At 42.0% G+C, this 26476-nt stretch overlaps 1 protein-coding gene across 2 annotated transcripts; it reads right to left on the reverse strand.

The window, feature by feature from the left end:
- Nucleotides 1-81: 81 nt before the first annotated feature.
- On the reverse strand, nt 82-25217 carry ABCB10 (ATP binding cassette subfamily B member 10). 2 transcript variants are annotated; one of them, XM_044420617.1, is made up of 13 exons: nt 24775-25214; nt 22171-22371; nt 20199-20401; nt 18927-19061; nt 16900-17046; nt 15611-15746; nt 13170-13265; nt 10790-10999; nt 8758-8837; nt 7810-7990; nt 6748-6791; nt 6017-6051; nt 82-3927 (listed from the first exon to the last, which is right to left on the reverse strand). In XM_044420617.1, the coding sequence occupies exons 1-13, from the start codon at nt 25142-25144 to the stop codon at nt 3666-3668; spliced, it is 2100 nt and encodes a 699-aa protein (XP_044276552.1). In that variant the 5' UTR covers nt 25145-25214; the 3' UTR covers nt 82-3665. The 2 variants fall into 2 exon arrangements, with proteins under 2 accessions (XP_044276552.1, XP_044276561.1); XM_044420626.1 differs by lacking the exon at nt 18927-19061 and having other exon boundaries at nt 24775-25217.
- Nucleotides 25218-26476: the final 1259 nt, after the last annotated feature.

Consider the following 26476-nt stretch of genomic DNA (forward strand, 5'->3'; position numbering starts at 1 on the left):
GCTATATAAAGTTTCATTCTGATTCTTTTCAGAAACAGCAAAAGTAATGCATGCTATTCAAAAGTGCAATGAGTAACAAAATGACAGCTGTACTACATCATTTATTAATACTTTAATCATAATATAAAATATTACAACAGTGCATCAGAAAATATCAAAGAACGTAGAAAAAAACTATTTTAAAACTTTACTCTTATATCAAAGTCAGCTAGCTATATTTATGATGACTGTTATTTTACACTCTGCTATATTGTTTTAGATTCTGAACTGCTAAATACTTTTCATTACTCCCAGGCTGTTCCTGCAGAGACTACTAAATTTCCAATGGCAAAAATATATTTTTTGAAGAACTATGGGGCTGGGCATTTGTAGATAAACTAGGATAGGCCAGGGACCTCAACACAGTGCCTGTGTGTGCCATGGTTTTCATGGGCACCTCCAAGGGTCCACAATGTGGGGCCCATGGGAACTAGAACTATTTTTATTTTTTGTTATTTTAATATATGTACATGGATTTGTATGATTTGTATGCATACAATTTTAACCAGAGGCCTCAACAAAAGTAGACCAAATATCCAAGTAAGTGTCGATTTGAAATTTTTATCTATCCATTCATATACTGAAAGTTTTGCAAGGACTTCACGTCCATTGCTTTATAGCAGGTGAGTGTTTACCAAACACTTTTTATTCAAACGTTATTTTAATTGTTAGTATTATTTATTTATTTATTTATTTATTGGCCTGGTCGACTCAAATTATATTGTTTTTATATTGTGTTTATTTATTATTGTGAGCCGCCCCGAGGCTTCGGCAAATGGGGTGGCATAGAAGCTTCCTAAATAAATAATAAATAAATCCTTCTACTATTGGCCTTTTCACTGTCAAATGGGCATTGAGAATTCATTTACCCTTATATTTGTTGATTTATATGGAGCAGGTAAATAATTTGGAAGAGAATGTACATCACTGAATATTAAAAGCTGTTCCAGTATAAAATGTATCCATGTAATAACCTCCCCACAAAAAGATGGAACTACTGGACATTGCTAAAACATCTGTTTAAAAGAAGCACTAGCGATATTTCACCACCAGTAATTAGCAGAAATAATTAATCACTTATTTTAAAAAGTCATCCTCATATCAAATAAACATGTGTTTTTGCTGAGTAAGATGCAGCCTAAGATACATAGAAGTTACACGTAAACACTGAAGCAGCAATTTACCACTGGGCATTTTATGGTGGTGTCCACAGCAGTTTCTCACATTTCCAAATATGCCCATGGATCCGAAAAGGTCAGGATCACCTGAGCTAGGAGTTGGTCTAGTCATTACAGGTTGGAGCCAACGGTCTCTTACCACCAGCAGAACACGCTGCAGGTGGAAGGGATGCTGTGAACAGCAGCTGGATTTTTTTATACAGAAACGTGTCATTTGGATTGGTATGTACTCTCCCATTTTCTATATGCTAATTTTAAGGTTTGTGGTCATGTAAAATTTAACAACTCACCATTTGAAATTAACAGGAAGGCAACACTAAGAATAATACTTTTCCAGTTAATTGTCCAAAGCCATTGTATGAGGTTTTTACACTGTTCTATTGGCACTACTGCATGTTTATGACTATTTGCAGACTAGAGATATACAATTGCCTAAAGAACAAATATAGAGAAAAAGATCAAACTGTTACTCCTACCAATCATGCAATGGCATGTCTCTGATCCCACTGCTTCCCCACTTCCATGAAGTAGTATGAGATACGATCTCAGGTTGTTTGGAAAGGTTTAACCATTCAAGGCATCTCCTGTGAGAAGAAGCTACTCCACTTTGTCATGTCACCAAATGCAGATAAGCCAGTTTTGGGAAACATTAGCTGCTTGGTTTGCAACCTTACACATAATAAAATTAACAAGTTATATACTAGGAATAATTGGAGTGAAAGGAGGTCTTTTGCTTCTCTTTGGATTTATGTGTAACTGTGGGTGGAAATACAGTCACATCTTCACTGCACCACTCCCACTTTATGACCATTTAGTGTTCATTTAGAGTATTACATAGTGAGACTCTCCCAATATGACTAAATGTTTCCATTTTGATGGTAGATTACTGGTCATGGGCAGGAGGTAGATGGAACTATTATGACACAGCCCTGAGGCTGAACAATTTGGATCTGGGGCACTGGGGTCAACCCACTGCAAGTGAATGCTACATGCAGTAGTTTGGGGAACTTGTGTATTCAAAGGGGGGATAGCAATGTGCTCCAACTACACACATCTTTCTGACAAAGCACACAATGTTACACCAACTGAGATACATAGAGGTCTAGTGCTAAATTATGCTGTAGGAGATACTTTACTGCACATGCAATCACTTCTTTCTAGTTCCTAAGTCCTCCTGGTTTTGCAGAGCTGTTGCCAAAACTGCCCAACCGCAGACAAGAAGGAAGTATCAGCAGGTCAGATTAACCCCTACCTTTGATGAGGCCTCCACAAACATTATCTGGGTAGGTTATTTCCTAATTTGTGGATCACCCTATTTAACAGGGACAAAAATAAGAACTGGCTACTGACACTGATGACAAGATGTGTCCAACCACACACTCCTCAAAAATCCAAATAGAGAAGAAAACTCCAAACCAGCTGGCCTATGGTGGAGGCACTGGAGAAGATTCCACCAGTTCATAATGAGCTGCTTTGTTGCAGGAATACTGTTCACAGTATTCTGGAGAAGAAAAAGGGTATAGAGACAGATATGCCAGTTACCCCCAATAGTTGTTGAGCTAGTTCTGCTAGTGTCCTTTAGGGCTAGTTGTACTAGTGACCTTCATTGTATCCTCAGTCCTGCTCATCCTCAAAGAGGGCCTGAAACTGCTCAGGTACCAAGGACCTCTTTCAGCTAGAAGAAAGACTTTGTTTTTCAAACTACCTTTGCACAGGGGGTTTTTTTTGTTTGTTTGTTTTCTGCACAATATCTGAATGGTGGGTTTTGTTCTTTTGATTTTTGTAAACCAAGAATTTTTAGTGTAGCAATGACAGTTACTGTTAAATATTGAGCTAAGCAACCCTGCCCCCAAACGTACAACTGCACTTTGGCAGGAATGCAAAGCATGGGGATGATCACTGACATAGAAAATGGACCCAGGGGTCACTTATTATTAGTCGGTGTGGAAAAACTGCAGTCCTAGCGCCAGAGGATATTCTGAAAAAGTGTATTTTGTCATGTTTTATAAAATATTGTGAAATGGCCTTATAAGAAAAATAAAATTGCATGCACATTCCCCCTGTAGCCTCCTGGATTACTTGCTGGAGCAGTGTCTAATGTGCTAGAAAAGACTTTTGGAATGCTAAGGTGAAATGAATGACGATCACCTCACTTGCATTCCATGAATGTGGAAAAAAACAGAGTGTATTGTCAAAATTTAAGTTTACAATCTGTACCACCCCTGCCATACTACATCCATTCATCAGTTCAGCAGAAAAATATTTACAGCCTGAGAACCATTCAGCATTAGACATTTTCACAAGAATATGATTATTTGCACAAGAAGTGTAGTACAACCAAGTTTTGAAATATCTAAAACACACTGGTATCTCTCTCTCTCTCCATATATAAAATATTTATTGTATGTAAACTGAAACATAATTTAAAATTCCTTATACTCTTTCATACTAAGAATTTACACTTAATGCAGAACTTTCCGTATTGTGGCTAAAAGCTTGTTTCTTCATTAGTTTGCTGAAAAGTCCATTTGGGTCTGCCAGCAGTGTTTCATACTTCCCACACTCAATAATTCTGCCTTGGTCAAGGACTGCAACAGAATTAGCATTCTGAATGGTGGACAGACGGTGTGCAATAATGAGGACAGTTCTCCCTTCCATGAGCCGATCTAATGCTTTTTGCACAAGGTACTCGTTTTCAGCATCCAATGCACTAATTTATGGACAGAATAAAGGGGGAATATTTTATTACACCTATTACATTCTATCAACATCTAATTTACTGCAGACTTCAAATTTCTTAATCAGTCTGTTTTCATTCATTTTAAGTCTCACACAATTGACAACATTTCCAGGTCACAAAAGTCCCCTTTTCTGTTTTGATCAAACAACGTCTTTGTCTTAATACAGTCTTAGCACAGCTGAGGAAATAGTCATACCACAATTGGGCAGTACCTAATACCACCATTCCTGCTCATTCTTTGGCACCAGATAGACTCACTGTTTGCACAACTGAAAGCTAGCAGTAAAAAAAAGAAAAACCTGGGAAAAAATGGAAATGTTTGATTGTGGATTGGGACAGTTCAGCAGAGTTTGTTCCTAAAAGCTTCACTGACTTGTCCTTTTCTAGAAATGAGTGGTTCCAAACAGGTCCACTAATTTCTGTTGCTTTTTCTTTCTTAAACCATGAACTCCTTATTGAGCTAGGGCGGAAACAACACAGGCATGGTACATAGGCAGATTTGGAAACTACCCTTGTACAAAAGAATACCTTTTCACAAATCAGCACCTACTGAAATCTAATAAAATATGCTGCATTTTAATCCACAACCTAACAAATGAATTTTTTTGTTACTTAGAAAAGAAGTCTTAAGGGACGTCTCCATCTATACAAATCCAGCTTGGAAAACTAGACAGCACATGCCAGCCTTCCCCAAACTAGAGTCCTTCAAATGTGTTGAACTACAATTCCCAGACTGGGCAAGGCTGGGCAACCCCTATGGTGCACTCACTCCAGTGATCTGTATCACCTGCCTTAATCACCTGCCATTCTATGGGTACTCATTTCCCCTCACCCCCCAGAGTTCCAGTGCCCTGGACTTTGGCCTCAAGGCTCAAAGAGCAGCTGGTGCATTTAATCTCTGTGGATTTTCTGCAAGGGGGAGTGGGACTGGAGCTCCAGTTTCTAGCTCTGAGGTTGGACTGCTGTCTCTGAGCTAAGTCTCTGGACTCTGAACTATCCTATGCAGTGCTTTTTTTGTAAAAAAAAAAAAAATGGTGCCGGAACTCACGTTGCCAAGCACGCGGCCACACACACCAATCCCAAGCCAAGCGGCGAGCAGCGCCCTCACTACCTCACTATCAGTACGGACACAAAAGCAGCCCGCAGGCACTATGTGAATGATGTTTGCTGCTGACCTGCTACGCTGACAGGGGATTCAAAATCACTTTGTAAAAGCCATTGGAAAAAATGGTGCTGGAACACCGTTCTGGTGCGTTCTATGACAAAAAAAGCCCTGATCCTACGGCCCCTCAGCTCTGGAGTCATATAACCCAAGACCAATCTTACAGCAGTATTTACTATAAATCTCTTTCACACAAAAGAAATATCTCAAAATTGCCTGCACATTGTATTAACAGAGTGCTTCCAATGGGAGGACTCTTAGCGCTACTCAAAAGGCACTGTGCAGCAATTCTGTCTCTTTATCCTTAACATTTTCTGCAGTAAGGAGAAAGATGTTAGAAGTGCTAAAAAAGAGGGGATTATGAGTTGATGATCTCATCTGGACCCCCACAGAACTAGTGAATGAGACAGGGCAATGACACTGTAAAGGCATCCATGTTACATTTAAGGCTTGAGCAGTCTTGTGAATCTTTGCAGACATTAATTCTTAGCTTGTTAATATAGTATTCTGGGAGAACAGAGTATACCCACTCTATTCTCAGAACACTCAATGTTTCTAAGGTAATATTATGCCTAATTTGAAGATGGGACATCTGCTATGATATTTAAAAAATATGTATCACTTCTTTACTATAGTGTCATATTTGAGACACTGAAATAAGCACCTGAAGATATGAAAGGGCAATAGCACCCAAACTGGAAACTACAATGCATATTTTACATACAGGAAGAAACATTCAATGTTTTGGCAGAAGGACAGTACTAGAGATGCCAATCAGTCCTAGATGCCTTGAACATCACTGCCTTCTGGGCAAAATATTTCCTAGGTGCCTTCAATATCACTCGGCAAAATATTTTCCCAGCTAGTTTTCACTTCTGTGTCACTTTTATTTCTTACCTTGTTGCTTCATCAAGTAGAAGTATTTTGGGATTCTAAAAGACAACATGAAATTGCTTTACTTGAACAGATTTTACAGGTAGAAGATGATTTTCATACATAGCTTTTGGGGGGGAAATGGAAATGCCAGTTTATCTGCACTATCAAGGAAAACAGCTAATTCTATTTGTTAGATAGATCTTGATTTATTTATATATGAATGCAACATATTGTGAAATACTTATGTTCTGCTCATATTACAGTGACAGCTATGATGGCTCCATGTTTCCATCCCCACAACTACACTCAAAGGGGTCTATATATTTCTCCTCTGGTCCTCCTACCTGTGCCCCTAAAACCATGAGCAGTTTTGGTATTGTCCATGTTTTGCATGCAGACAGTCCCAGGTTCAGTCCTGGCATCTCCAGGAAGGGCTTGGGAAAAGTCCTAACTGAAGCCTTTCAGGGTGGCTGCAGCTCAGTGCTGATGTCCCTATGCTGGACACAGCATGGTTCTGACTCAGTAGAAGACAGCTCCCTATGTTCCTACAACTGTTCTGGAGGGTCACCCAGAAAGAGGCACCCTGCCTTATCGTACACTCTCCTGCCAAGTCACAGATTAACAAAACCACATTCAAGAGCTTTGCTGACAGTGATCATGCCAACGGAAATCACACACTTCTTCTCACCACTGTCAAAACATAAGCACTGTGCCAAGCACAAGACACAGCTAGGATAGGAGTAAAAACTTACCCTGAGAAGAGCTCGAGCAATTGCAATTCGTTGTTTCTGCCCACCTAACACACACACATATATATATTTAAAAAATAACATGTAAAAATGCAGCACAACATTTATTTATTTATACATAACACTTGCATGCCACCCAATTGTGCCACAGCACCTCTGGGTGACTCACAACACAAGATAAAAACACAATAAAACATAATAAAAACCACAATACATTATATATTAAAAACAACAATAAAATACAGTAAAAACATACAAAACTAAGGTCTACCGCAATTAATTATTAAAATGTTTTTTTAAAAAGGAAGGTCTTTGCCTGCCGCCAAAAGGAAAGTAAGGAAGGCAACGGGCGATTCTCCTTGGAGAGAGTATTCCAAATATGGGGAGCAGCTACAGAAAAGAATCTCCTCCTCGCGGCCATCCCTCTCGCTTCCTTAAGGGACGGCTCACACAGGAGGGCCCCCTGTGCAGGCATAAACGGTGCAGGCGCTCCCTAAGACAGCCAGGGCCTAAGCCATTTAGGGCTTTATATGTCAACACAAGCACCATGAATCGGGCCTGGGCCACAACTGGTAACCAGTATAGGTGTCACGTGGGCTGCCCTAGAGGCTCCCTTCACTACCCAAGCGGCTCTAGTCTGTTTTCCCCCTTGGAAGAAATCCTGCTTTGCATCCAGGATCTACCTGCTATAGTCACAAAGGTTGTTGTTCATCAAATGTGCCTCCAGATGATCTTCTGAGTTCCTCAGGTTTTACAACTCCCCCCATTCAAAGTCTCCCAATCCCTACGTAGCATTTCCATAGGGCTGGAGGGGCTGCTGTAGGAATAAAGGTGTGGAAAATTCCACTTCTGCCAGCCTATTCGTGCATGCCTGAATCTGGATCCAGTCTAACAATTTTTTAAACTCAAATAAGAATAATGAGATCAATTACTCCCTATTACATCTTCAGAAGTAAAATATAACATTTAAAATATGATGTTAATACATTCCCCTGAGAAACTTAAAACCAATATATTGAACACATAACACTAGGCAAATACGTTCTGAAAATCCCAAAGTCTTACCTGAAAGGAGAACACCTTTTTCCCCAACTAAAGTGTCGAATCCTTTTGGAAAATTCTGGATAAAACTAGAAGCATTTGCAATCTCAGCAACTCTCTCAATTTCTTCAGTAGTCACTGCAGAAGGATCCTCTGCACCATAGGCAATATTTTCAGCAATAGAGCACGAGAACAGAATTGGTTCCTAATATATGTAAAAGCATAGTGAATATGAAAATCCAGCTTACAATGCATGTATAGAAAGAATGGCAAAATAATGGGATATCATGCAACAAACAAAATGATGGAAACAAAAATAACTTTTCATACAAATGTACTCAAGTTTTACAACAAGGGTATGCAACCTATAGCCCGAAGTCACTTGTGGTGCATGCCTGGTCATTTAATTATTTATCTATCTATCACTACATTTATATCCTATTCTTTCTCCTTGCAAGGAAGCCAAGGTGGCTTATATAGTTTCTTTCCACGGTATCCTCACAATAACCTGTTGGGCTGAGAGTCAATGAATGACCCAAAATCACCCAGTGTGCTTCATGGCCACATGCGGACTAGAAGCAGGATTTTCTAAGTCCCAGGTCAAAAATGTTACCACTATCCCCACACCGGAGCTCAGTGTAGCCATCACTCTAATTTCAGAATTCCTCCTGAGAAGTGATCTGTCCCTTCCCAAGTGCCCTATTCAGTTGCAAGAAAAATGGGCAGAGACAAAGTGAGAAAGGGGAAGAGAGAAAGAAGTAAAGACAATCTTTAGTTCCGGTCCCATCCACTCCTAGCTTGGCAGTCACCTTAAAGTAGCCATAGTACAAATGACCAAAAAATGTACTGCAGTGTTTGCAAAACTTTGCCCAATGTTTAATATGGAACAGCATGGTAAGAAGCTCCTTTGACAGAGGTAAAAGGAATTATTATAGATTATCCTACAATGAAGAATACTGATGCTTTTCTTACCTGGCTTACTGTTCCAATTTTACTCCTAAACCAGAGTGGGTTTAGCTGACGAATATCAACACCGTCAACAGTAATACTTCCTTTAACAAATTGAGACATTGTTATCAGATGACATTCCAGATACTGGAAGATGGAGAAGAGAAAATGCAGGAAAAAGAGCAGTAATAGCAAAAGGAGGCACTTATGTGCCATAGAGGATTGTGACAATATGCTCCAAGTAGCTTTATAAAATACAGGCAGTCCCTGGGTTGCAAATGAGTTCCATTCCTGAGAAAATGGAAATGGGTCTTTAAGTTAAATTTGTATATAAGTTGGATCATATATAGTCCGCCCTCCACATTTGTGGGTGTTAGGGGTGCAGCATCCCCATGGAAGTGGAAAATTTTATTTATTTATTTTTCAATTTATATCCTGCCTTTTTCCTACAAAGGGCTCAAGGCAGCTTACATCATTCTCCTCCTCCATCTTATCCCCACAACAACAACCCTGTGAGGCAGGTTGGGCTGAGAGTCTGTGACTGGCCCATAGTCACCCAGTTGGCTCCTTGGCTGAGCAGGGACTAGAACCCAGATCGTCTAAGTCCCAGTCCCATGCTCTTAACCACTACACCACACTGGCTCTCTAAAATGGCAAATATCTCTAGCACCCCCCACCCAAACACAGCAGCACCTCCTCTTTGCAGCAAGGAAATGCTGGAAAGATTTCCTTCTCCAGATGGGTGGGCAGGAAGGCATGCTGTGGAGGCCTCCCTCTCTCCCCTCCTCTCTCTTTCTATAGTGATGCTTTGGAGGCCCTCCCTCATCCCCCTTTTGCTTCCTCTCTCTCTATGGTGATGACAATTCCTGCAGTAATTTTTTTACAAAATAATAAGTCTTATGGCAGTTCATTCATAAGTATGGGTTGTTTGTAACTTGGACATTTGTAATTCAGAAATTGCCTGTAGCAGCATTATGAGAATTGCTTTTTAACCTTCCAGTGTAAGTGATCTCTACAGAACCATCTCACTCTTTAAGATGAGAAATGATGATTCAGGCAAATACTTGCCTGATCCAATCAGATTAGAGTAGGGGAAGACCATCTCTGGCCTACAGACCTACTCTGGCCCACCAAGATTGCCTATCTGGTCTGCAGTGGTGTGGGCTCCTTACATAGAAGCTTGTCCCAAGTTCAGCCCCAACCTGGCAAGTGATGAAAGGAGGAAACCTTATTTATCTCCTTGATTTGGGAAGGGAGATGAAAAGAGGCTTCCCCTGCATGTTCCCACCCATCTCAATGGATTTGAGAATATCAGGTGCTCTCAGGCTGGAGGTAACAAGTGATCTGGCAAAGTGGCTTTGCTCTGTGCCAGCCTTTTCTGATGAGGGAAGACCTGCAGGCAGTGAAGCCAGTTCCCGGCAAATGCCCCAGGATGATCATCCACTTGATATACCTCCCAGGAATCAAAGGGGCATGGCCTAAACTCGAGATGTCAGGTTTGCAATAGCTCCCAGTTACGCCATTTAGACCAAAAAGAGGTGGGTGGGTAACTCACCTCCACATCTTATTCTGGTTCCGTGCTCCTTTTAGAGGGGTGTATGCATGTATGTATATTTATACATAAAGTATTAGTAAGATAATCTCTCTCATGAGGCAAAACAGCCAGCCTCTAAGCTGGAATAATGCCTCATGGGTTAGCTTACAAAAACGTGTTTCCCAGAACTTGCTTTGTGCTCTTCCTTCTTGGATAAGAGCTGCATCAGTTCCTTCTAAGAAAACATGCTCCTTTCCAGCACAATGCTGCATTTTCCCTAGACACTCATTTGCCAGGAGCCTTCGAACTGATTCACAAATGTTTCACACTGCCTAATTTGGAAAACAGCACGGATGGCTAGGCAAGTTCTGCGCAAACAACACAAACAGACTGACTTTCCAGCTAACCTCAGAAAGACCATTTAGCAAATGCAAATCAAGCAAATGCAAAGGTGCCTCCAACAAAACTGCATCCCACAAATGTGCATGTATTTTGCATACACCCACACGCACACTTCCTTACCTGAGATTGGATCATAAAGCCTAAGCAAGAGGGATATCACAGTCGATTTGCCAGAGCCACTTGGGCCAACCAAGGCCATGACAGAGCCGGCTGGGATGTGAAGGGTAAAGTCTTGAAAAATGAATGCTTCTGGGCGGGCTGGATATGCAAACTGGATATTTCTGAATTGCAGAGCACCTTTGAAAGCTTCCTGGTTTAATACTGTTCCTTCTAAATGAAAATAAAATATGGAAAGATTAAAATGGCAGTGAAGATATACCGCACACTGGGAACGGACATTGGAAATATGGCTCTTAAGGCAACTAGGGCCAGTCTGCTTATAGAGGAATACCAGTTGCCAGGACTTTCTGAGAATTAAGTTCTGTAGCCTTTCACTGTACTGAATGGAATTACATGCCTGAGCACTCCATCTTTGTCTTAAAAATCCTTAGTGACTCTGGTGCTCATTGTTATACTGAGCATAAAAGCACATATTCTCACTCCAGCAGGCCAAGGCTTCAATAGCAGCAATAATGGTAGAATGACTGAGAAAGGGTAACAGAAGATATATGATTTACAAGCAGGGATGTGTGATTTCTCAGACTACAAGCTCATCAGGTTTTCCAATTCCACCTTGAAGTTTGTATGTCTGTATCAGATTATGAGATTTTTCTCTGAATTTTTCATTCTGAATTTTTCTGAAAACTTGCATGAATTGTCATGCATATTTTCCCAAATATATGCATCAATTGTATGCATTTTCAAATTCATTTTCTCCTATTAGCTAAATCATCTTTTTCATACATTTTAAAAATAATTCATTTGTTCCATGCACATTTTTCAAATGTATACTTTTTCCCAAGTATTGTACAGCAACTTCAGAATGATATGGATGATAATTGTGACTTTCCTTCAGGCATGACGGTGACAGTTGCCCAGGTTCAGACAATATGCCAACCCACTGTGTGCAAAACAACCCCTAGAACAAGCCACTGCTTGTCAGGGTGGCTTGATGACGACAAACAAGCCATCTTGTGAAAAATACTCAGGGTTCACACAAAACAAGAACCCATGTCACTCATGATAGGTTACTGTGTAGTGATCCAAGTCAATGTGGCTGAAATTTTCCTGCTAGGTGTATCTATTTAAATCACAAATTCAAATGAATGTACAAATTCTCAGAAATGTATCTATTATGATTAGACTTTATAAATAAACTTAATTTACTTAAAACATGTGGCCAGTTACACAATGAAAACTATTAAAACTCAACACCCTTAACTTGAGCACAAAGACTTCTCACTAACGTACCATGAATAAGCTGCAATAATGAGACAATGTTAACCACCAGGTGTAACTCGCTCATAAAAGAAAATGATTGCCCTCTTAGTTAGTTCAGGCACACTATTCACCTTATTCTGCCTGCTCCAACTTGACCTTTTACAACACAATCATATGCATATTTATTTAGAAATAAGACCCACTGGATTTAATGAGACTTACACCCTAGCAATTTAAGACTGTAGCCTTAAGCCTTCAGACTGGATGCTGTTTTCATTTGTGCTCTACATAGTCAAGAGACACACCTATCTCTTGCACTGCTGGGTGCTTTGAGCTCACTTTGTGGAAACATTTTCCCATCCATTATTTTCCCCCTCTACTCAGAGTGTACTTGCCTACCTCCTGAGGCTATCAGTTCATACATCGGCTAAAGTGGGCTCTCATCTGTCAAATTCTGTGTCACCTACAGCTGTGAAAATGATCAGGGACTCCACTGTGCTGCCTGCCTGCACCACCGTGCCCAAGGGCATCTCTTCGGGGCCATCAGGCTCCAACCTCTCCCGATTTTTCGGTTTATTTATTTTTTGTTAACTTGGAGGCTGGCATACACAAAGGGAAGAACTGTCATTCAGTGCCATCTTTAATTTGGTTGAAAACAGTGCTTTTGCTTTTTAAAGGTCAGACTCTGCCTCTTGTTTGCACTAAGATTGGAGGAGGGGGGATGATCATTTTCTTGCAATTGCAGCAGTTTGCCTTCTAGGCAATGAGTGCTTTTTGACTGTATATGTCTATTATGGCAGCCATTTTATGAATGGGCAAGCACAAACCATTTTGGCAGTCATTTTGTGAGAGCATCCGCAACATTCTCTAAAAATTCAGAAAGTGTCTACTGACTCATAAGGATTGGGGACTCCTATCTAAGCTGCCTCAAGCCATCTTATTGAGCTTTGCTAATGCGAACTTACATGTCCAATGCATGGGAATGCTTATCATACAGATATTTTACTCTGTTAAAATATTTTAAGGCAAATTTCTGAAATGAAATGTTTCCAATTTAAACATCTATGGACATTGTATCAGTCTAAACAATTGCAAAATGTTTATAAAAGGGAAAACATACCATTAAATGGGAGTTCTGGCTTTCGATCAATAAGTTCCCAGAGACGTCCTCCTGCTCCTAATCCTTTCATTAGCTCAGAATAGAAAGAGCTTAAACCTGAACAAGAAAACCCTATTGTTATGAACAGGAACATGTGGGATGCAAGATGCTAGCATCACCTCCACCAGTGAATGCAATTTCCAATGGCTCTGCGAATGCACAACTTGAAAAACAGGTCTTGCACCGTTGTAACTATAAGCTCTGCTAATTCCTTTTTAGACGGTACATTGTACTGCTGTTCTCCCTCACTTCAACTGGGTCAGTACACCCTAGCCATGGAAAGGCTGAGCACACAGTGCAAAACTAATTTCCTCATTTCCCCCCTTTCCATTCATGGAATGGCTTTACAATGCAGGTCATCTTCCTCATGATCACTTGTCTCCTGAAGAAACTTCCAGAACATCCAATTCCCACACTTGCACATTGGTTCAACATACTGCTCCAAACCCTATACCTTGCATCAGCCCCAGCCAGCATGACTAATAATGAGAGCTGATGGGAGCAGTAGGCCAGAACAACTGGATGTTTAATCTTGTAATATTCATAATTCCTTAAAAATGCAGACACACGGGCAGCTGAATCTAAGCAAAACAATTAAAAATGACCATTTGAAAATGGTGCCTTTGTGCACATAAGAACTGGAATGCAGGTGAAGTTGTGGACTGTAGCTCAGAAGCATCTCCTAGGTGGCGCTAAACAGCCCTGTTGGGTGCAACCATGTTAGAAAGACTGCCCACTAAAATAATTTGAACATTGGTTGATCAAAGATTACAGCACTATGAAGAAAGATACATGTGCTCTGAGACCTATGCATCTGCACCATGACCTTCACATGGTATGGCCTCACAAGAAAAATGGCTAAGAGCTCTTTTGAAATTGCATTGTTTTAAAATTGCAAGAACAATTAGTCACCAAGTAATACATATGTGACACTATAGCAGTCTTCCTCTACCTGGAGCCTGAGAGATATGTTAGATTACAGTTCCTATCATCCCCGGTTAGCACTTATGTTCCTAGGAAAAATCCCTTCCCTGAAAATGATTCTAGAGAAGTTATTCAGGGAGAATTAGAATGATTCAGAGGCACTTTGTAAACATCAGCACGGATGCTAGTTTTCAAACAAACAGAAGCACCACAGGAAAAATTAAGTAGTTTCTTAACACCAGAATTCATCTGAAAATGAGCTGCATCCCCAAGTTGAGAAAACACTGCTGTCAGAGGCTCCTTCTAGGAACATGCTTATCTTTTGTGGGCCTGTGTGCAGTAACTATTCTTTTGTAAGGAGGAACTGACTTCTGAGTTGCAAGATTGGTTTGTTATCTGTCATAACGGGAGAAGAAAGATAAACATTTGGGAGAACACTGAATTTGCAATTGGCGGAAGCACTGCTTCCTTGTTCTCCCCAATGGGTGGGTTTGCACAACAAAACAAGCCACACTGCACAGAGTGTGGCTTGTTTGCCGCAGTGCCTGCAAAAGGCCCAACATCAAGCATGGAGCCGGGGTGTCTGGAGGCCCCTTTCTGCGCCTCCTCCACTTGCAGGAGCACCAAGAGTTTACCCTTCCGTGCTGTCACGTCACGTGATAGCAGCCCCAAGGAGGGGAACAGGTGAGCACCCACCGCTTTAGCCTACTCACAAGCAGGCTGCAGTGGCTGGTACCTCTTGCCCTGTGTCCAGCTGACCAGCAGCAGACAGAAGGGGGGGCCTCTTCCTCCCTGCCACCACTGGCCCAAAACAACAGGTGGGGACAGCAGGAAGCATCCCTTCTTTGCTGGGATTCAAGCCACCTTTTCCTGAGTCTCCTCCTGAAGCCCGCCATGAAACATGAAGGCAGTACTCCCTTCTTCTGGTTGCTACCCAGCTGCCTCTGATACCAGACATACCATATAAGCATCACGACTATAACCACTGATAACCTTCCCTTCCATGAATTCATCTTATCCCTACTTCAAGCCATCTGAACTAGTGGCCATTGCCACGTCTTGCGGCAGTGAATTCTGCAAATCAGCCTTCACCAATGTAGTGCCATCTGGATGTTCTGGACTTCAACTCTGATCAGCCCCAGATAGCACGGCCAATGGCCAGAAATGCTGAGCACTGCAGTCCAAAATATCTGGAGGATACCAGTTGGGGAAGTCCACCAATAATTAATTAATTACGCACTATGTGAAGAAGCAGTACTTCCTTTTGTCTGACCTAAATTGACTGCAATCGGTTCAGGTGGAGAACCCCAAGTTCTGGGATTTTGATCAAAGGAGATAAACTACCCTCTACCTACTTTCTCCACACCATTCCTGATTTTGTAACTTCCATCATGCTCCCCATTTCTCACCGACAACTTCCCTACAAACTTTTACATTCTTAACTCTTTATTTTCAAGTGAACATTTTATGATCCATACCTCCAATGCTTACGCCAACCCAGAAGGCATACATTAGAAAGGAAGACAGTTCACCAATAGTCATGTGGGCACTGCCCATCAGTAATCCTCCTTTGTACAGAACAGAGAGCACAATCAAATTCCCAGATAGCCCAGTCTGAGAAGGAAGAAGAGGGAAAATTGCTGAAAGAGGAACATATCTTCCAATAGAATCCTTCAAAGCTGCATCAGCTAAAATGTTCTCATATTGCTTGAAAACCCACATTTTCTGGCCTAAAATAAAGCCAGGTCATGTATTTGAAAAAGCGTCCTTAGTACCTAGGCAGGCAAAACTAAAGCCTGAAGGCACCTCCACTTTCATTCACCTTGCAACAGGAGCCACACCTGGACTAATGCCAAGTAATAACATGATTCATGCAGGGCTGCCACTAGGGAGAAGCACATAAAACCTGTTGCCCTCAAGGCTTGTTAAACTATGACTTCTATAATCTTTCACCACTGGCCATGCTGGCTGGGGCTTATAAGAACTGCAGTCCTATCATCTAATACACCTAACAAATAAATAGTCCAAAACACCAGGAGAGTTTTTTCCTGCAGTGCATGGATGCACTTGTTTTTTGGAAGGTATCTCTGGGATCCCAATGGTATCTTCAGTACTGGGCAACGCCATCAGAAGGTCTCCAAGGAGACCCAAATTAATATTAGTTTGGATGCAAAGGGGCTCTTGCACAGTGAAAGGCACTTCCATTCCTGCAATTTTTGCAGATTCTCCAGCTGCAGTCTCCTGTGATGTACCCCATGTTGTTCTGCAATATCTTCCAATTGTAAGGAATAGTTTAGTGGGAGGTACAGGGGCCTAGAGCAGAAAGGAAACGTAGAAGAGTCTGCTGGGGCAGTTATGATCTGATCCAATGCCTGTTCTTCCCACTCGGGACTAAATTCTCTGTCTCAGGAAAAACAGCCCTCATAAATGTCTTCAACAAATATCCTTAAGGAATGCACAACTAGTCTCTAACTACATTGGAAGAGCAAGGAAACTCATGTCTCACAAGTGCAGTTTATAGGGTAAATACTGCCAGACTCATGAATTATTTATCCCAAATTTCCATTTAAAGCCTCCAACATCCAATCTGCAAATTTGCTCATTAAAAAGAGGAGTTTAAGAGGCGGTCTGGAAGTTCCCTGAAGTAGCTATTCATTTACAGATGAAAAATGAGCATGTACATCAAAGTAATGTTTTATATATTCAGTGATAAAGCCATAAACATTATATAAATACTGTAGATTCCGCAGCATCTTCCTATACTTACTGTTCCAAAGAATCCTGCTCGAGCTATTGCTTCCTTTTTGGCCAGGTGGAGCACATAGTCAACCTTGTCCCTATATTTCTTCATCTCATTTAACTCTTGCCCAAAAGCTCGAACTGTTCTTAGATTTCCAATCCGTTCTTCTGCTAACTGCAGTAAAGAGGATGCAAACAAACAAACAAACATAAACCAGCAGGCTTGCTAGATTTTCCTCACTACACTTATGTCCTATGCTAACAGATGCCATATATTTCTGCTAAGATATTTTTTATAAAGTAGAAGCATTTGGCATACCATAGCATAATTTAAAAGGCACATGTGAACCTCTTCATCTATGTGCCAGGAAAAAAGTGAGCTAGAACTAGGGATTGATTTATCAGTCTGATATGAGTCCATATCACTTTTCCAAGTGTTCAATCATAAGTCCTTCCATCACATTTTCAAATTAATGGGTGGCTTAAACATAATAAAAATTTCACACAAAATGTGCATGTCTGTGTATAAAAATTAAATTGTGTCCAAAAATGCACATTTTATTGCATTTGGATTTTTTTATAAGTTTTGAGCTGAATTCTATAATTTAGAGAAACATGAAATCCAAAATATTTCTACATTTCTATCTGTGCATTAGACAGAGAGGTGCAGATCAAGTTAGATTGCACTAGATTCCTCAGAGAACCCCTAGCTAGAACAATCTACATGTCTACTCAAAAATAATTTCCTGTGATACCAAGGCATGACTTCAATGGCCCAAAAAGAAAACCTGATTCACATGTAACACAACCCCATCATATATTTAACTCATTGGTTGTTGAATTCTGTACAGTGGTGATGTGTGAATGTAGTAATGCTTAAAAAAACCAACAACCATAGTTTGTTAACCACAAACAACCCAGAGTAAGAAACTCTGGTTTGTTGTTGGGTTGGGAATTCAGTGGGCCATTTTACATGAAGGAGTACTGTTGATTTCAGCATGAGACCATTCATTTCTGGATTGAGACAGACTGGCAGAAATGATTGCTTCCTTTCATTTCCAGTTCCTACAGGAGCCACTAAATCCCAGTCATGCAGGCAATGGATGCCACTTGCAGAATGGAATGAGCAGTGGCCCCACTGTGGCAATGGCCCACTCAGATACTACCGTGTGTTTCTTAAACTATGGAGTGTTGCTACATCCAGACCCAGATCTGTGGATTGTTCATGGCTAAAGAGGTGGCAGGCAAGATTGGTTAAAAATGAGAGCCAGTGTGGTGTAGTGGTTAAGAGCATGGGACTAGGACTCAGAGGATCTGGGTTCTAGTCCCCGCTCAGCCATGGAACCAACTGGGTGACTTTTGGCCAGCCACAGACTCTCAGCCCAATCTACCTCACAGGGTTGTTGTTGGGGGGATAAGATGGAGGAGGAGAATGATGTAAGCTGCCTTGAGCCCTTTGTAGGAAAAAGGCAGGATATAAATCGAAAAATAAATAAATAAAAAAAAAACAAAACAACAGTCCAAAACACAACACCAGTCTCTCTACATGCCAGTACTACGGCACCACAAAGGGATTTGGGATACAAAGAGGGAGTGGGTGAAGAGAAGATACATAAACCAGGGATTAATAAAACAAACCAGTGCTTGTTTAATCATCTGCCAGGCAAACCCTGGGTAGGACCATAAAGCATGGGCTAAATAAACCATTGGCTAGCATTCTGTGGGAATCAGGACAAAGTTCAATGCAAACATGCCTTCAGCTTACTTAGCATTAAGAGACTATATACCAATCAACCACTGTATCCAGGGAAAAGGTAAAAGACTAAATAGCTGTATTTTCTACTAATAACTTCCTGGCTCCAGCCTCTAATTTTCAAGTGAAGGGGGCAAGAATTAAAGAGAAAAATGATTTCTGTACTTTTTTTGCCTCTGTCAGAAGATACCAGAAGGACATGCTTGAATATAGGCAAATTCTGTGTAATTAAAAAACAAATAATTTTTCACCATTAATTTTCACTAATCTTCACCATTTTATTTTTAAAATTGAAAACTAACCTGTGTCGCTTGTGCCAGGGAATCCTGTGTCTTTCTAGTCAGCTTTCGTAAATACCTTCCATAAATCACAGCTACAAAAGCCAGAGGTGGCACCACACTAAGAACAAACGTGGCAAGACTGGGAGAGACAAAAAACTGGAAGTGAAAAAGCAACTTGATGTCAGCATTTTAATATATTTAAATAGCCTCTGCTAGATCTATTAATTAAAGATAACAAAAGTGTAATGCAGTGCAGTTTCCTTCCAACATTTTGTGTAGTGTGTTTTCTTGAAAAAAGTATATCTTGTTTTTCAGAACTTTACTAGAGCAGGAATCAAAAGCCATCAGCTCCAAAAAGATACATCTTTCATTCTTGGACAAGGTGGGCAGCAGTGAAGGGAAATATTTCAATACATTTGGAACTATGTCACGACTGTTAATTGGTCAGTATGGATAGTATATATACAAAAACAGCCAGGTTAGAGTTCCGAGCAAAGGTGCCATTGAGTTTCACAATCAAACCCCACCCAAGTTGCGTTATACAGCTGTATATGAGTCACAATAGAGAGAAGCATGTCCAAATGATGCAATCTTGCCTACAGGTTTGATGGATTCTCTCCCACACAGCTTAGCTAAAATTAAATTTTAGTCTGCTTTAAATTTTGCATTGCATCTTAAATGTTTGTACTGCTGTTATGTGTTACTCTAGTTCTTACTTTTATCTTGTATGGTTGTTTTAAGTATTTAAATTTTATGTTGTAGTATATACTGTATTCTATGTTTTAAATTATTTTAAACCTCCCAGAGAGCTTTTGGTGGGCATTTTAGATATAAAAATGTAATAAATAAACAAACATGATCTACCCACTTCTCATCATAAGGGAAAACATGCTTCAGATGCCTGCACTGAGATGTGCTTCTAGTCATGGGCTGCTAATGTCAGTATGTATTACAGTAGTCTTTCTAATATTTAAAAACAGACTAAAATTATACTACATACGGATATTTGCAGACTTTGCTCTACACCCCACTGTTTAAAATCTCCAAATGGGTATGCAGTTTTGTAATGGAGGGCTTGCAGCATTGAAGCACCAGGAATTTTTGATTAGCAGGAACAATGACATTGGCCACCACCCACACTCAGCCTCTGTATAACTCAAGACATTTTTCGTACCTGTGTCCTCACAAACAGTCTCACAACTGGACACTTGCAATCTCATCTTACACACTCTGAATTTGCAGAAGGCAGGGAAAGACAGATAGGCAGACACACAGAAAAAAGGAGGCACATACCATCATTCCAACTGCCACTGAGGCCTGAGCCCCTGCTCTTAGTCCATCAGAAAGATTTTCAGTGACTGAACGGCCCAAGAGAACTGTGTCTGAAGATAAGCGATTAATCAGCTCTCCAGTGCTGGTTTTGTCAAAAAAGGCTATTTCTTGTTTCATGAGAGAAGAAAACATCGTGGCTCTCAGCCGTTTTACAATTCTTTGTCCTAGAAAAGTAAAGAAATTATTTTACATTTAAAATATAAGTTAGAAACATTAACATTTCCAAAAGTTATTTTTCAATAGATACTATCTACATAAATCAAGGGAAAATGTTTACAGAGGTAGATATGCTTTCTGTTCATGCACAGTGTCCCTTGGATCCTGATTCTTGTGTGAACTTAAAATTATCTCTATCTTGATATATAGAAAGACTGCCTAGTTTTTCCCTGCAATTCATTGTTAAGAATGGCTAGTGTGCTTCACTCAACATGCAAACACATTCGAGTAACAGTAGAATTTTATATTTCCAAAACAGGCAACCCAATGTTCTTCCCTTTCTGGTTCCCGCAATTCTAGGAGCAGTCACACATGCATTCTGTAGCTACCACATGACTTGTTGTTGTTGTTGTTAGCTGCGAAGTCGTGTCCGACCCATCGCGACCCCATGGACAACATTCCTCCAGGCCTTCCTGTCCTCCACCATCCCCAAGTCCACTCAAGCTCACACCAACTGCTTCAGTGACTCCATCCAGCCACCTCATTCTCTGCCATCCCCTTCTTCTTTTGCCATCTATTGTTCCCAGCATTAGGCTCTTCTCCAGGGAGTCCTTCCTTCTCATTAGGTGGCCAAAGTATTTGAGTTTCATCTTCAGCATCTGGCCTTCTAAAGAGCAGTCAGGGTTGATCTCCTCTAGGACTGACCGGTTTGATCGCCTTGCGGTCCAAGGGACTTGCAGGAGTCTCCTCCAGCACCACAGTTCAAAGGCCTCAATCCACATGACTTACATGAACTAATTTGAATGTCTACAGATCCTTCTTGGCCCACTTCATCTTGGGATTCTTAACCATCACTTCACCATTAAATTAAATTCCTTTTCCTCTCCTATTTCCCTGACTCAGAGATTGGAGATCAAAAAAACTTGTACTTTTTGTACTCTTTTGTAGGCCTAATAAAGATAGTACACTTACATGGATTTTGGAATTGCTGAATTAAGTGGTTGCTTCATAATGAATAGTTAAAATGACAAACTTCTTCATAAAGCTGGATAAAGTAATGGCCTTTATTATGAAAATTACTAATGGAAAAATTGTGTAACCTCTCAAAGTTAATGAAATGCATATAATGTGCAAAGAACTAACTCCTTTTTAGAATTCCCCTTTGTGACTAAAGACACATAATAGACCTAGTTCACATGACACAGCAATCCATCCTGGGTAAAGACCCACAGCAGGTTGTTGAGTTGTCTGAGCTCACACTGCTTTCTGCAGAGTGGCTTTTTTCTAGCAAGCCACCCCAAGAACCCATGGAACATTCTAGGGGTTGGTTTGCCTATGCCTGGATTGTCATATCATCTGAACCCAGGGAACTGACTTCATTGTGGATGCAAGGTGAATGGCAAGAATGGCAAAAAACCTCATACCACTCTTGGCAATCTTACCTATGCCGCCATGAGTGACGGCTCCTCCAAAGTACACAACTGGCACACGGGGGTGCCGTCGCAAGTTGGTCACCTCTTTTTAAAATTATTTCGTGCCCCAACGGTGGATTTTTTCAAATTATTTCTGCAATAACAAAAAAATCTTTCCCTCTCCCTTTCTATCAATAGAAGTATTTGAAGAGGAATTCTATTTAGGGATGCTCCTGACGAAGAATAAAAAAATTTGAATTCCACCCATTATCTCAAACATGCAACTATTAGCTTGGCACTTCTTTCTGCCAGTCTTTCTGTTTACCCCGCATTGACAAGCAATTTTAGATTTTCATCTCAGTTACCTGCAGTCTGCATGAGGTAGACACGGATTGCATTGGCAACAGCACCACACAGAAATATTCCAGTTAGCAAGGCACAGAGGTTGGTTAGGTTGTCAGCAAAGTCACCAGTGGAATTTGTGTAAATGACATCAATCACCTTCCCCAGGAAAAAAGGGGCAGACATAGTGATGACACTGGAAATTGTCAGAAAGCCCACAGCAGCTAGGAAAAAAGAACACTCCTTTTTAATAAGTGAAAAACTGATGTAAGTTTTGCATCAGTATGTTTAAGTACTTACGCTGTTTCTTGTAATTACGGCAGCCTGGTTTCAGCACAGAAGATTAAGATGGATCATGTTTTCTGGAGAGGTGGCTTTCTTAATTTGCTGTAGCCAAAACAGGGCCTTACAACACAATCCTAAACATAATCTCTGCAGAAGTAAGTCCCACCAGGTTCAATGGGATTTACACTCAGATAAATGGGTGCAGAACTGCAGTCTTAGAGACTGCCATATTTATCATAGTGTGCACCAGAATCCATGTCATTTGATACATAAAATGTCATCCTCAGTTGGCAAGACTGAGAGAGATCATTTTGCAATTATTTACAGGAGACAAGACTAACATCACATGCATTTGGAAGCTATGGCATAACAGCACATTCAAAATGGGTTCATCAAGCAAAGATGAATGAAAATGAAATGGTTGTGTTCATGAAGAGGCTTAATGCAGTGTTTATTGCAATACAGAACAGTTTTGCAGGGATGCCCTCTGCCCCAGCTGATCAAACATCATGGCCCAAATGGTTGAAATGGTTGCAGCTGGCACAATGAGGATGCCAGTGACACAGGCAATAGCATGTTATGAATGAGGGCTAAAGGAATGCATAAAATCATGCGTGTGAAATAAATTAGAGATGGGAAATTGGTCGGAGTGCTGCAAATGTTCCAAGAGCCCGATCCCTCAAGTTGCAACCATTTCAATGTTGCATCTCAACAAAATACTAAGAGTAAGTTCCACTGGACACGGTGGCACAAGAGTAAGATTAGACTGCATGAGCTTTTCCCAGGTATCCAATCAGTCAAACCAAAACAAAAAAAAAAAACAACCATTTAGTAGAAGATTATTTCTACATTTTCTTTGTTTTCTGTATAGATGCTTGCCTTCTTTCAAGAACTGTGCACAGATCCTGAGATCAACACCTTGTTACTTTTGAGAATATATGCTCAGGAAGTTCCAATCTTCTAATGGAAACATAAGCCAGGCTGCTACTCATATCACCAACAAGAGACATATACTTCCAGGAAGATACTATGCCAAACCATAAGCCTGTGTTTCATAAGTACAGAAATGGTTCTGTCCCAACCCAGAATGAAGCCATGCAAGCAGCTCTTCTAGTAAGTACATAAGGTGCGCCCCAGCCATGTAGTCCTTGACACATTGCGTATACCTGCGTGTGCACACACAGGCACCTTTGCTTGATTGCACAAAACAAACTACGTCTTGCAAATCTGCCAGCAAACATGTATATGTTATAGGACAAAGCCTGCTACTGTGGTGCCTTCACTTTATATATTTACTGAACACACAGAGATCTGTGAACTTCAGAAGAAAGCCTGAGTGAGAAGAGCATAGGAGAAAGGATCAAAGCTTATGAGTTACAGGTAATGTGAGGGATTGGAAATTAATGCTTTGATGGCAATGGTGTATAAAGAGTTGAACTGTGAATGCGCCCCTTATAGATGGTGCAGGTGGCAACAACCTGCACTGTGACTGTAGAAGTGAAATTCTATCTCCAGTACTGGAGGTAGTATGCCTGTGCATACCAGGTCCAAAACAGACATCCCTTGTGCAGCATCAAGCAATTACAGTGTATCTGTTTTGTTGTGTTTCCCTAGATCCTGACTGAGACCCTTGCACTGGAGGAAGGAGGCCTTTTATGATCCAAGCTGCACCCCCTGCTCTCAATTAAACGTGACAAAAAGACACAGTTGCTGGCCTCACATTCACAGTATGTCTGTTTTTGCCCACAGAATTGAGGAAGATGAGAAGGGTGAGTATCGCCCTTGTATCCTGTTTCTGATTTTCCCATGGGCATCTGGCTTGACCACTGTGTGGACTAGACAGGCTTTGGGTCTGAACCAGCAGGGCTCTGATGTTCTTAATTTAAGGACTGGCACAGAGCAAAACACACACACACCAAAACAAAACACCGTGGCTGGTGCAGTGAATGAAAGTATGAGTAAGTCTCTGTAGAGGTAACGTGAGAGGAAAAGGTGAAGCGACGCGACAGGAATGACTGAAGAGCAACAGGCTTCAAGAGCGGCAGGACCTCGCTTCCGCGGGTATTTGCGCAGAGAAACACTGGGTGGAGCGAGCGGCCGGCCGGCAGAAAGAAGAAGGAGGGAAGGACCAGCCATAGACACTATTTCTCAACTCCGAGCTGTCTGCGAGTCGTCCACATGTGGGGGCGAGGGAACGGAAGAAATTGCGGAGGAAGGAGAGAGAAAGGGAAGAGAGTAGGAAGTAGTCCCGGAGCGGGCGGCGCTCACTGGACGTCTCTATAGGACGCCCTCTGGCAGCGAGGAAGGAGGGGGCTCGTATTAGTATTATTGCAAGGGGGTACCTGTCAATCTCCAGCGCTCCGGGTACGCCAGGGCCATGAGCCGCTTGGCGTCCGATACTTCGTTGCCGGGCCCGGCAGTCGGGGCCAACGCGGCTCCCGGGGCGTCGCCCTGCTTCTTCTGCGGGCTCCCAGCCGCGGCTGCCCAGGAGGATTCGGCGGCGCGGGGCGCAAGGCGGAGGGAGCCAAGCGAGGTGGCTATCGCCGCTTCTCTGCACCTGCCTGCGGCGTGCGGCGAGGCGGAGGCCCATCCTGCGGCGGCGGAGGCGGAGGCGGCTGCGCCGAAGGGAGATCGAGCCCAGGCGGCGCACTGCAGGCTCCGCCGCCGCCGCAGCAGCAGCAGCCAGGGCAGGCGCGGAATCAAGCCCGCCATAGAGCGAGCAGCGGGGCCGACGCCAGAGAGAGCTGCTGCTGCTGCAGTTGCGGTTTCGTTGTCGCGCCGAGCAGAAGAGGGCAGCAGAGCTTTGGGGGCGCTGCCCCATGAGACGCGGCCCGCCTAAACGGGGCCCGACCAAGCCCCTCCTGGTGCCCGCTGATAAGCCTCTCGGCCAGGCTTCCTTCCAGCGTCCCCAGGCAGCGATCGGGAGCCGGCAGCGCCCTCTGTTGCTCCTCCTCGCTGCTTGGCCAAGTGCGGCTGCAGCGCTAGAAGACGAGGGACAAGGACCCTGCCTGCGAAGTTAAGCCATTGTTGCTGTTTATCATAATAATTTATATTCCTTCCGCATAAAGAACTCAGCGCGCTAATTGGTAAAATGTCCTCTTGCCAGGAGAGTTTACAATTATTCCTGAAACGTGGGAATTGACAGAAGAAATATTTTGTGGAACTTGCTTCAAGTGCCAAACCACCACCAACCTCCGAACATCTGGCCCTCAGTCTTGCCTTTATGTTAGGTCTATCTTCGCCAGCCTGGCGTCAGCCAGCTGGCAGTGCTGGATCGGGGGTGCTGAAGGTTGTTCAGTCACAAAGTCCTGCCGGATTCCTCGAGATCCCATGGACAATCCTCCAGGTTCTCCTCCACCTTCCCCATGAGTGAAGGTGTAGTGTGGTGTAGTGGCTAAGAGCATGGGACTGGGACTCGGGCGATCTGGGTTCTAGTCCCCACTCAGCCATGGAGCCAACTGGGTGACTTTGGGCCAGTCACAGACGCTCAGCCCAACCTGCTTCACAGGGTTGTTGTTGTGGGGATAAGATGGAGGAGGAGAATGATGTAAGCTGCCTTGAGCCCTTTGTAGGAAAAAGGCAGGATATAAATCGAAAAATAAATAAATAAAATGAGTACACCCAAGCCCACACCCACCTCTCCAGTGACCCCATCCAGCCACCTCAACTTTTGCCATCCTCTTCTCCTTCAATCCTTCCCAGCATCAGAGTCTTTTCCAATGAGTCCTTCCTTCTCATTAGGTGGCCAAAGTATTTGAGCTTCAGCTTTACTACCTGACCTCCTAAAGAGTAGTCAGGGTTGATTTCCTTTAGGGTTGACTGATTTGACCCCTTTGCAGTCCAAGGGACTCTCGAGAGTCTTCTCCAACACTGTAATTTAAAAGCATCAATTCTTCAGTGCTCAGCTTTCCTTATAGTCCAACTCTTACAGCCATACATTACAATAGGGAAAACCATACGAACTTTTGCTGGCAGGTGATGTTCTGCTTTTTAGTATGCTGTCTAGATTTGCCATTGCTTTCCTCCTGAGGAGCAAGCGTCTTT

The sequence above is a fragment of the Varanus komodoensis genome, unplaced genomic scaffold (genome assembly GCF_004798865.1).
Source record: "Varanus komodoensis strain SLA01 unplaced genomic scaffold, ASM479886v1 scaffold1, whole genome shotgun sequence".
Taxonomy (NCBI): domain Eukaryota; kingdom Metazoa; phylum Chordata; class Lepidosauria; order Squamata; family Varanidae; genus Varanus; species Varanus komodoensis.